The sequence below is a fragment of the Seriola lalandi genome, unplaced genomic scaffold, assembly GCF_002814215.2.
Source record: "Seriola lalandi dorsalis isolate HSWRI2012SDOR001 ecotype SW California unplaced genomic scaffold, Sedor1 jcf7180002054678, whole genome shotgun sequence".
In the NCBI taxonomy this organism is placed as follows: Eukaryota; Metazoa; Chordata; class Actinopteri; order Carangiformes; family Carangidae; genus Seriola; species Seriola lalandi.
This window is the reverse complement of record NW_019525231.1, coordinates 1,468,829-1,480,035: the sequence shown is the minus strand read 5'-3', so window position 1 is coordinate 1,480,035 and position 11,207 is coordinate 1,468,829. Positions and strand designations below refer to the sequence as shown.

The 11,207-nt window shown below is 39.7% G+C and overlaps 3 protein-coding genes across 3 annotated transcripts; 2 read left to right on the top strand and 1 right to left on the bottom strand.

The window, feature by feature from the left end:
• Nucleotides 1–686: 686 nt before the first annotated feature.
• Nucleotides 687–5,520, top strand: gcdha (glutaryl-CoA dehydrogenase a). The gene is made up of 12 exons (XM_023422194.2): nt 687–790; nt 1,310–1,419; nt 1,659–1,691; nt 1,809–1,949; nt 2,141–2,203; nt 2,414–2,584; nt 2,708–2,837; nt 3,353–3,569; nt 3,668–3,771; nt 3,976–4,101; nt 4,201–4,361; nt 4,763–5,520. Exons 2-12 carry the CDS (start codon nt 1,317–1,319, stop codon nt 4,834–4,836), a joined length of 1,323 nt encoding a protein of 440 aa, XP_023277962.1. The 5' UTR covers nt 687–790; nt 1,310–1,316; the 3' UTR covers nt 4,837–5,520.
• On the bottom strand, nt 5,434–6,986 carry syce2 (synaptonemal complex central element protein 2). The gene is given in 5 exon segments (XM_087178194.1): nt 5,434–5,946; nt 6,142–6,213; nt 6,215–6,257; nt 6,469–6,548; nt 6,874–6,986. Coding segments are annotated over 5 exon segments (480 nt in total). The 5' UTR covers nt 6,955–6,986; the 3' UTR covers nt 5,434–5,742.
• Nucleotides 6,987–8,269: 1,283 nt separating this feature from the next.
• On the top strand, nt 8,270–10,578 carry LOC147818207 (uncharacterized). Its single transcript, XM_087178190.1, has 3 exons — nt 8,270–8,457; nt 8,680–8,988; nt 10,094–10,578. Exons 2-3 carry the CDS (start codon nt 8,772–8,774, stop codon nt 10,372–10,374), a joined length of 498 nt encoding a protein of 165 aa, XP_087034316.1. The 5' UTR covers nt 8,270–8,457; nt 8,680–8,771; the 3' UTR covers nt 10,375–10,578.
• The last annotated feature ends 629 nt before the right edge of the window (nt 10,579–11,207 follow it).

The following is an 11,207-nucleotide window of genomic DNA, read 5'->3' as shown; positions in this document are numbered from 1 at the left end:
TAATGTTTCATCCAGGAAAAACACCAACAATAGCTGGTTAGAAATAAAAGATCACCTCTCTTCTCTTGACAATCCTGAGCTACTAAACAGTTTTTAAAAATTTGGGCTCTGGTCCCAATTTTTTTTCAGTTCCTGGAGTTTTCTTGCTTTTTTTCTTCCTTAATTGTATTGCCAACAAACAAATCCTCACAATCTAACCACATTAAGTTTTACAGTGTATTGTCGGTGTAGTTGTTGTTGTATAAGCCTGTGGTCAGGTGTCTCCACTGCCAGCTGCAGTGTCACTTATAAAAGTTGTGTACAGGCGCTCAGACATTCAGTACATCACTCCTTATTTTACCAGCCAATGAGCTTGAAAGGCGTGGGCCGACACCCTCCACACCCCGACCGCACAGCAGTCCTCGAACGCCATTTTGAGTGAGGACATTTCTCACGAATGTCATTTACACCCCATGTTTAAATTAAACATTATGCTACACAGGACACAGAAACAAAGCTCTCACATTCCCAACAGTCAAACTCTCCATGTGTATTCAACATATTCATCTTGTCCTGCAGCCGCAGGCAGTCAAAGTTAGTTGTGTAACTTGAAGTTGTTGCACAACTTCGAGTCGTGCAGCGTCTTGTGCCTCACCTGTCATGGTGGAGAGGAGCTCCCACGTTTGACGTTACGTATCCCTGTGACGTTTCACCGCGAGAATTGTTACTTAAGCAACTTTTTTACAGCTCATATCACAGCTGAAAAGTCACCGGACCATCAGATAAACTCACCGAGAGGATATAAAAAAAGGTATTGTGCGTTTAGGACGAGGTTTCCTAAAGAAAAGCCACTAAATGTTAAAAACATTGCTGCACGTGCAGGTTAATGCTGGTGTAACTGCTTTAAAAACTGCTCGTAGGACAGTTTGTGAGTTTGTTCTGAAATGTGTACATCATTAACAGGCTGCTGTTTGGTTGCTGAGAAAAGATTTTCTAACCCAGTGCCATAACAATACCCAAACCCTTTCTGTTTGTATTGCATGGAGTGATGATAATATAATAACAATAATAATAATAATAATTATAATGACTTATAGTCCAATACAAAAAATAATGTGTTTATTAGCTTCCTGAAAAGTTCTATAAATTTGTTATCAATAATTCTGTATTGTGCTTTATATTTACTTGATTTTCACTGGTATGGCTACTCAACCTGCATCAATGTTACATAACAATGTGACATCAACTGTAAAAAGTGCATATACTCTGTTTTATTACAAGTATAACAACTTTAATGAATATATGTCCTCTTCTTTTCCTCCATGTCCAGTAAACATATGGCTCTCAGAGGTGCTGTCACCCGTCTGCTCTCCAACAGCCAGAAATGTGCTGCTGTCACTGCGTCCAGAGCCCAGGGCACAACTGCTGCAGCTCACAAAGGTACATTTGACATTCTTCAGTCCTTCTGTAAATATATAGAAGGAATGGTAGGATCAGGTTTGGGGGGTACGGTCTTTGATGAGATAAATAAGTCTCCTAATGTGGCTATGACTGTCTTCATTTGTGTCCAAAAAGAAAAAATAACACACAGGAGATGAAAACTGAGTTAAGTTGTTTAAATTAGTGTAAGGGAATGAATAATACACAGGACTCAACACTTTAATATTTTTCCCTTTTAGATGTTGAAGATGTCAAAAAACCGGCAAAGGCAGGTAAGAGACGTTTTAATGAGCTCAACCTGGTCTGCTCAGATTCTTTCACACCTGTTACCATATCTGACTGTGACATAACCACAGTGTGTATGTGTGTGTTCATGACTTGACCCTCAGCCAAGGTGTCATTCAACTGGCGGGACGCTCTGAACTTGGACGGTCAGCTGACAGAGGAGGAGACCATGATCCGGGACTCCTTCCGCGACTACTGCCAGGAGAAACTCATGCCCCGTATCCTCATGGCCAACAGACATGAACGTGAGCTAAACACATGTCCATGATTCAGAGCATATAGGGCTGATATGAGGTGTTTATTAAATCTCATATCATCTAGATTGTGGAGAAGATCTCATCATAGCACAGTTTCATTTCTTGCCTATCAAAGGTATCGAGTTTCTGCTCAATATTTGACGGTCAGTGTCTGTTTCCCAACATGCACCATGATACAGATTTCCACCGTGAGATTGTCTCAGAGATGGGAGAGTTGGGCGTCCTCGGCCCAACTATTAAAGGTAAACAAAAAACAGAGCTACATGATCATTTATTCAAGTTATAGTCCCATCCTAAAAAGGAACAATGCTTACAGTAATGCTTGATCTTCATCTTCATGTTTTTTTTCTATCTGCTTTGTCAAAGTGCCACATGATTTTTTTGTCATGTTAAGACTACTCACTGGGTAGTAGGATTATTTGGAATTAAATTCCCTTCTGTCTACCCTGCAGGGTACGGCTGTGCTGGCACTAGTTATGTGGCATACGGTCTGATTGCCAGAGAGGTCGAGAGAGTGGATAGTGGGTATCGGTCAGTCATGAGTGTCCAGTCTTCACTGGTCATGCACCCAATCAATGCTTACGGCACAGAGGCTCAGAAGGAGAAGTACCTGCCAAGGCTTGGTAAGAAACGTGTTATACAAATGGGCATGACATCTCAAACAGCAAAGCAGAAGCACAAGATACTTTTACTGAAATCTATCTGGTGTGTGTGTGTGTGTTTTGTTTTTTTTTTCTTTCTTGCAGCTCGTGGAGAAATCCTGGGCTGCTTTGGCCTGACAGAGCCCAACCATGGCAGTGATCCCAGCAGTATGGAGACCAAGGCAAAGTACAACCCGTCCAGCGGTACCTTCTCCATCAGTGGATCCAAGACTTGGTAGGTGGACAGACATACGAGAAGCATTAGCCTTTCAGATAGATAGATAGATAGATAGATAGATAGATAGATAGATAGATAGATAGATAGATAGATAGATTAATAGATAATGATATTGAGTACTCACTCACTCGCTCACTCACTTACTAACTTACTTACTTTATGCATCCCCTTGGGGAAATTCAGCATAAATATATAGACGATGAAGAGAAGTGTAGACTGTCCCTTTTTCAACTTAAGTTTTAGACCATACTTTAGTTTGAAATGTAATAGTGGTCAGGTATTTGGAGACTAATAATCTAAATAGATGCAGTAAATAAACAAAGACCGCTCCTCTCTTTTGGGTTAGCTTAGAGCCAGGCCAGTTTTTTATCAAGTTAGTAAAAACTTGAAGCTTTACATGAGGCTTGGTCTGTACCAAGCATCAGGTTCTTGTTAAAATACTAAAATGTGCAATCATGCAACCTTATCAACTGACTTTTTTCCTTTGTTCCTCACTCTCCTTCCTTCGCTAGGATCACAAATTCCCCCGTGGCAGACATTGCAGTGGTCTGGGCAAAGTGTGAGGATGACAGGGTGAGGGGTTTCATCTTAGAGCGTGGAATGAAGGGTTTTTCCACCCCCAAGATTGAGGGCAAGTTCTCACTGAGGGCGTCTGCCACTGGCATGATCCTGATGGATGAAGTGGAAGTTCCCCAGGAGAACCTGCTGCCCAACGTGTCTGGTCTGGCTGTAAGTGGCTGCTCTGTCATAGCAACTTAAACTCCAACAAATACTTTAATATAACAACATTAATGTAACTGTGTTTTGTTGTTGGCCTTTGTAACCAGGGTCCCTTTGGCTGTCTCAACAACGCCCGGTATGGCATCGCCTGGGGAGCTCTGGGAGCTGCTGAATTCTGCTTCCACGCTGCCCGACAGTACACTCTGGACAGGTACATGACATTCGGTCTACTCTAGTGTGCACGAAGGTCAAGGTTAGAGGATCTGACAGACATAACAAAATATGAATTCAGTAAAAAATGTGTTAACGTTAGCATTATCATACTGCATATATCCATACTGTCTGCCCATGTAATGCCAGCCTCAGCTTCCCTCAGAGAGGGATTAGTTTACATGTCTTTCTATCCTCCAATCAGAATCCAGTTTGGGGTGCCACTGGCAAGGAACCAGCTGATGCAGAAGAAGATGGCTGACATGCTGACAGAGATAACTCTTGGTCTGCAGTCATGTCTGGCCCTGGGAAGACTTATTGATGAGAAGAAGTGAGTCTTCTCTTTCCCTCTGTTCTTTCAAGTTTGGCTCTGGTCCTCTCTTCTCCTAAAAAACATTGTCCTCTAATGTGATTGTTCTCGTCCTAATAGAGCAGCACCAGAGATGATCTCCTTGCTGAAGAGGAATAGCTGTGGCAAGGCTTTGGATATTGCCAGACAAGCCAGAGACATGTTGGGAGGAAATGGCATCTCAGATGAGTACCACATTATCCGTCACGTCATGAACCTGGAGGCTGTCAACACATACGAAGGTGGGCACACACAAATGGCTACATCTACTTACATGATAAACATTTTCAGAAGGTTTGAGACTGCTGTTATGTTTGTCCACCACCAGAGGTCAGCAGTGCAGAGAGTGTACAGGTTGAGACTAGTTGGGTAGAGAGGCACAGTTTATCACAAGTCTGTCCAGTTTTAGTCAAATTAAAGTAAAGCACATTGTTTAAGTAAATATTAATAAACAGTTTTCTTTAAGTCAAAACACTTTTTAGAATGTGTATTCTCATATATGAGGACTCATATAGGAGGACTGAGTAAATTCAGGAAAAAAGTTTCATTGTAATACTGTGATTTCTTTTTTTACTGATAACTCAACTATCTCTACATGTTAAAGTAACTTTTTCATTATATTTTATTTTATTTTTTTATATAGGAACTCATGACATTCACGCCTTGATCCTGGGCAGAGCCATCACTGGACTGCAGTCTTTCACGGTTGGAAAGTAAAGCTTTTCCAGTTTCCTTGAAATGGACTTGATGTGGAACAGTACTGTTCATGTACCTTCTGAGAAACACCATCTGACTGGACAAAATGATATTGGTTGAAACTTGAAGTGCAATTAAACCACCTCACATTACAAGCTTTGCCTGGTGGGATACCGGCGTCACAAATACCTCATCACATTTACAGTGTATTTTCAAACAACGTACATGTAAAGCCAACTGTACAAAGCTTTGGGTCCAACTGAGATATGAGATATTTGTACAGTTAAAATGCCTGATGTCTACTTCAGGCATTTGTACGGCATAATGCATGTAAAAGTTGTGGCATTATGATTTGGTTTATTTTGTGATAATTGAATAGTTTGTAAATGAATGGTCTGGAATAAGCGGGAAGATGTAGACAAGTGTAGCTAAGATGCTGTATGTGCAAACCCCTTACTACCTGTAATCACATTAAATTATCACCTGTTCTTAAAAACTCTATGATGTAATGTTGGTTACTAAAGAGTAGTGTATCAGTATCAATCTGAAATACCATAGACACAATAGGGCATGATGATACCTAAATATATAAAATATTAACACCACAGAGCCAAATAATTTGGTTTATTCTTTGTTATTTGTAGTTTCATTTATTGACTCAACAGATACTGAAACTGAACATAAATAAAACATGGATTCAGCTTATTTTTTTTGTATTCTTTGACTGCAATTGTGAGCTGTAACCTGAACTACAGAGACACAGACAACTGAGTATTCTTGGAAAAAGGAAGAATGAAGAGGAAAGAGGAAACCAGAATGAGTAATGTTACCCATGGCAGCATTTTGGCAGACAAAGTGAACTATTCTGAACGCTCATTATAATAATAAACACAAGAACACATGAACCTATTCAGAACAACCACTAGTTTACAGGGATTCTGATGTCTGGCTAATGGTCAGACCCTCTCTGAGACTAGTCAGAGCCTGGCTGGCCTCCAGGAGCTCATTGTTGAGCTTGGTGCAGCTCTCCAGCACCTCAGTCAGCTCCTGCAGCTTAACCTGCATCTCATTACCGTTCTCCTCATAGACTGTGAACATGTGCTCCTTCATCTGCCGGCACGTCTCTGACACCTGGGGGAGGAAGATAATTTGAAAATTGACCAGATCATAACAGTTTGTGGTAAGAGATAGTTCAGGATATATACCGAACACATGAAGTACACTCAGGCTGTCATGAGAGGAGTGTTTGGTAAGTATGTACATCGCAGTGGACCAGGCAAAAACACTATATTGAGTAGAAACAAATACATTAAATAGGTCTTGTACCTTCTCCGTTAACTTTTCCTGAAAGCTGTCCATGATTTTCTGGTCACTGGTGCGGCTGCCGTTAATCTTTTTATAGCAGTTCCTGCACTCTTCTGCTGATGTAATCTATGCTTGAGCTACAGCAGATGTTAGCATACCAATGTTGACATAAAAGCAGAATTTGGCTTCAACAAAATGATGCTGATGGAACATGGAAGGACAGAGATGTTTGTCCTGGGGCAGGTGAGCAAGCAGCACTACTCAGGAAAACACACATAACATAACAGAAGCTACAACTACATCAATTATTATTTCTGTGCATGAATTGGTCTGTAGGTGATTGTGTACCTGGTATGATCCTCTTGACTCTCAGCCATGCTCATGTTTGAGGACTTCCCCACTGATGAGTCATGCTCTGTGTCTTCTGTCTGTATTGCCAAGGAAATGGCCAAACCATAAACATTTACTGTACAAGTATGATTTCATGGATACGCAATATTAAGTTTGAACAAATTAATATAAGATAATTTTTTCCATTTATTAGTCATGGCATATCTACTTATTATTCAAACAAAACATAACAGTACATGTCATGCTGCCACATCTTGTTCTCAGATGATAATAACGTGCTCACACAATGTATGGATCTTGTTTTTTCAGCAGTATTGTGCTCCCACAAGCTCATATCTTGCTTTCACACTTTTGATAATGTCATATTTGGTACACCTGGGTCTTTACATGATTAAATGTTACCATTTGTGTATCTTCACGCCCGCTCTTGGGAGTGGACTGGGATGTGGACGGTAAAGTGAGGTCCTCAAAGAAGAAATCCATCTTGGTCTGGTTGACTCTGCACGTCTGAATCTGAACTGGATTTTAAAAAACAAAGAAAAAAATTCACACCTGTTAGAAACACATGAACAAAATTACTGGGAAAATAATCTGAGTGAACAGAATTAACAGTTTGTAAATATAATATGGCAAAATTAGCTGGTCGTCACATTTTTCATTTACAGCTAGCATCACCACCTTTAGCTTTAGCTAACCTGCTAAACGTACCATTTCCTTTAGCTTCACACTCGCAAACCACAGGACAAATATATAGTTATGTATAGTTATATAAATATTTATATAAAACGTGCACAGTTACAGTACGTTGAAATAGCGTATTGTGTTACCTACAGACATAAAGCTGTTATTAGGACAGTACAGATGGTTAAGTGTAGCTGTACTTAAGCTAACTTGCCAGCTAAACACATACTGTGTCTTGATGGATAGTCCCGTGGTTTTCTTTTTATGTTTCACTTATAAAACAAGCCGAAGTCCCACGAACTGCATTATATTTTTTTTTAGCGTTTTAAGATTATGTTGCTAAAAATCAAAAACTGTATATGATATAATTCAATACAGTCTGTGGTTAAAATGAAGAGATGTTCTCACCTGAGCAGTAACCTGGTGGTAGAAGAAATAATGACACCAAAAAGTAAGTAAAAGTGTTGTAATTCAGAAAAACCCATTGTGCAGCACCGTATTGCCCCATTAGGTGTCTTATTTTATTTGAAGTATAATTTATATTGCTGTACTATTTCATCATTATTTCTAAACTTCTTACATATTTGATTCAAGTTTCAGTTTGTTGTCAAATGAATGTAGTTTATGATAAAGCACAATATTTTCTCTTAAATATAGAGAGCATAAGTGCAAAATACCATAAAATGGTAATAAAATGAAAAACCTCTGTGTCATCTTTTAACTGAGAAAATTATATTACAGTAGTGAGTACAGAGACAAATCTGAAAGTAGAGCAGGATTTAATTTCAGTCTTTTCAGTCAGGAAAGTCATTACATTGAGGATTTATTTCTGATGACCTCAAAACAACTAAGAATTTCTTAGCAAAGATTGTGATTTTTCCTTCTCTTTCTGTGTATTTATGTGTGTGGGTGGGTATAATGTGTGTGAGCATTATAGGGGAGAAAGCACTCACTCAGATTGTCTCTTGTGGATTAGGTCATCTGTGTGGGATAGGTTGGGGGAGGGATGAAGGACTGATTGATCGCTGCTGCGATTGGAAGTATAATCCCTCCCTTCCTCTCTCTGTCTCTCTGTGTCACCACCCACAGTCTGGATTATTTCAGCAGAGAGGACACAGCACAGAGCAAAGAGACTCCCAGGCTATCTGAGATGTCCTGATGTCTGTTAGGTACAGGATGAACTGATAGTAGCAACATGGTACTGATGATAGTGAATACTAGTGGTGTGGAAAGATATTAGTGAAACAGCACTGCAGAGATGCAAATGTGTTTTTCCTGGAAGCTGCAAAAACTTGGTCTTGACAGGTGGGTGAATTTATTCACTGGCCTTTTTTTCATATTGGTTAAGTGTCAGAAAAGTAGCTCATCATACCTTAAAAAGTTAATAAAAAGGTAAATTGGAAAGGTAAATTAGTATATGTGTATTACCTTATATTAAAGTCAGATAAATGATCAGACATAAATATTTTATTTCATTTTTAAGCATTAAACCTAATCTAATTTTGACTCTGCTTCTTTTCTTTTAAGGGTGTGACATCAAGCAAGTGGTTAAACCAAACATTTTCTCATTGAATATAATGGAATAACTAAAACTCACTGGAGGCCGCTACTCTGGAAATATGGACAGCTTTAATTACACTGACGAAGGCGGACAGTCATTCCAGTTCTTGGTTCACAATGTGGAGCCTCTGTACAAGGAGTACAAGCCTCCACCCAGGGACCTCATCCAGCTACCTAAATCTCTTGTCTACCTCCTGATGGCCGCCCTGGTTGTGGTCGCTGTTGCTTACGCTATCGTGGGTCACCTCATCAAAGACCTCATGCTGGATATTACAGGTACTGAAGTCTATTAGAGCTACATCAGTCCACATCAATACAGTACTGGATGATATAGTCAGACTATATACTGTAGTATAAATGTACTCATGAAGCTTCCAAGTTCTTATGCAAGCAAGCAAAAAATCTGTGTTATTGATTTATTCCAATATTTATCATATGTGAGGAGTATTTCTACGGCTAGAGTCTGTCATTGGAACAGGAAAAGCAAATGTGTGAGACATCTGTGATCACTGAATTATGGCTGAAGTAAATAAGTAGAAGGACACTTAGAGAGAGCACACCTCCGTAAATGTCAAACAACATACACTAGACTTAAGAGTGGTGACTTGAGAGAAAAAAAAAATTTGTATTCATAGTAAATGATCCGGATCTGCCCCAAAATTTATTGGCTCATGCCCCACCAAGTTTGGTGCAAATCAGTTCAGTACTTTGTGTAAGCCTGTTGACAATGAAACAGAAACAGGTGAAAATATAACCTCCCTGGCAGAGGTAACTATCAGGGGTGTATTGCATGATTCTCTCAACTCAATACACAAGTTGAATCAAATATTGATTAATACTTTGTTTGAGTCACCATTAGAAAATTGCATATTTTGCTAAATATCTAGGTCTTATACGATGATATATGATATTTTTTCACCACATCGAGTTCATGCAGCTCAAAGTGGTTGGTTGGTGATTTTCTTTTGCTATAAATGCTCTGAAATGCACTGAAAATGGAAATGTAAGACACATTCTCAGGCACTCTTTGATTTTGCCTTGTTGAATTTGTGTCACACACATGTGACACCACAATGTTTTGAATTTATAGATGAATTTTAACCATCATTACACCTTTAATACAGTAAATACTGAATTTCAGTTATTGTAGTTCTGATTTACATTCTGCTCTTTATACAACAAAGCTAAATAAAATTTGCCCGTTGTAGCACAACAATAAAACACACCAAAAAAAGGGTAAAATGATTGGAGTAATTCAGCAGACTTGCTGTAAGTTGAATTGTCTATAACAATTACTGTGATTAAGCCAAAACAAAACAATACAGGAGTTTTATAAGTATGGTGAGAATAACTTCTTCTCTCCTTCTCTCCCCGTCCACAGACTGTCTACTGGGTCCGGTCGATGAGGACATTAAAAAAGATGGAGAGTTGGAGGGAGCCAGCCCTCTGCACATGCCACCTGCCCTCTGTCACTCCCACCCTAATGCATTTCACGTGTGGGACCAGGACGACGTCATCATCCCAATGACGTCCCAACACGACAGCCCGCTGGCCAGCCCTCTGATGTCTGTCATACCATACATACCTTCATTTTTCCCCAACTCACTCAACATGGGCAGCCCGTCCTACAATCAGCCAATCCCGAAGGAGAGTGATGCATGAGGGAGTGCGCCCAAGGCAGTGTTCATATAGTGCATCATTACTGTCTTTATTTCTCTTTTGCTTTGGGTGTCTTTAGCTGAGCTTCCTTAGCTCCTTGTTTTCACCTCTGACCCACTTTCACCCCTCCACTGTTTAAAGGTGTTGGAAAAAGTTGAACAATTTCTGGGAAAGCAAATCAGTGTCACAGATCCAGCAACGTCACATGACCTGCAGAGACAAACTACGCATTAAGATGTTTTATTTTCCACATTTGACTGGACACACACAAGCAGTGATCAAGGCCAAGCTGGACGAATGGATCTACTTCTGTTCGGAGTGACTGATCTCCGGACTTCACCAAGACATAAACTCAGACAGAGCCTGGGATACTATGTGGGACAGCCTTCACTTGTTCATTTTCCCAGTGGATTTGTGCCAAGTTAGCATCGTGATTATTCTCCTTCCAGACTCACTAGTTACATCAGCCCAAGCTGCCACATGTGTTTGGATGTAAGATCTTCCCGAATCTGCCTGATTCAACAAACTTCAGATGTAGTTGAGTTATTAGAATTGTAACCATATTCAACCTAAAATAATCCAAAACTATCATTAGTTTGTAATTATCCATCAACACAGGTGTGTCATTAACTCCAGTTAATCGTATCTCATTATACAGTATACTTTCAGAATATGAATACCTGAAGAGAAATAATGAGGAGAGCTGTGTGCACATCACAGGAGGTTTGTGTTGCAATTATTGTATCAAATAAAGGTGAATGCTGGTGTCGACTGAGATAATGTTTGCTAACACTGTCGTCTCAATCTTATTCTGATACTAAATATATTTTCAGTCT

Bases quoted from the DNA above. Each gene is read 5' to 3' on its own strand.
- LOC147818207 (XM_087178190.1), top strand. From the start codon at position 8,772: ATGGACAGCTTTAATTACACTGACGAAGGCGGACAGTCATTCCAGTTC. The intron at 8,989-10,093 runs GTACTGAAGTCT...CCCCGTCCACAG, and splicing joins CCTCATGCTGGATATTACAG to ACTGTCTACTGGGTCCGGTC.
- gcdha (XM_023422194.2), top strand. From the start codon at position 1,317: ATGGCTCTCAGAGGTGCTGTCACCCGTCTGCTCTCCAACAGCCAGAAA. The intron at 1,950-2,140 runs GTGAGCTAAACA...ACCATGATACAG, and splicing joins CATGGCCAACAGACATGAAC to ATTTCCACCGTGAGATTGTC. The intron at 4,102-4,200 runs GTGAGTCTTCTC...TCGTCCTAATAG, and splicing joins AGACTTATTGATGAGAAGAA to AGCAGCACCAGAGATGATCT.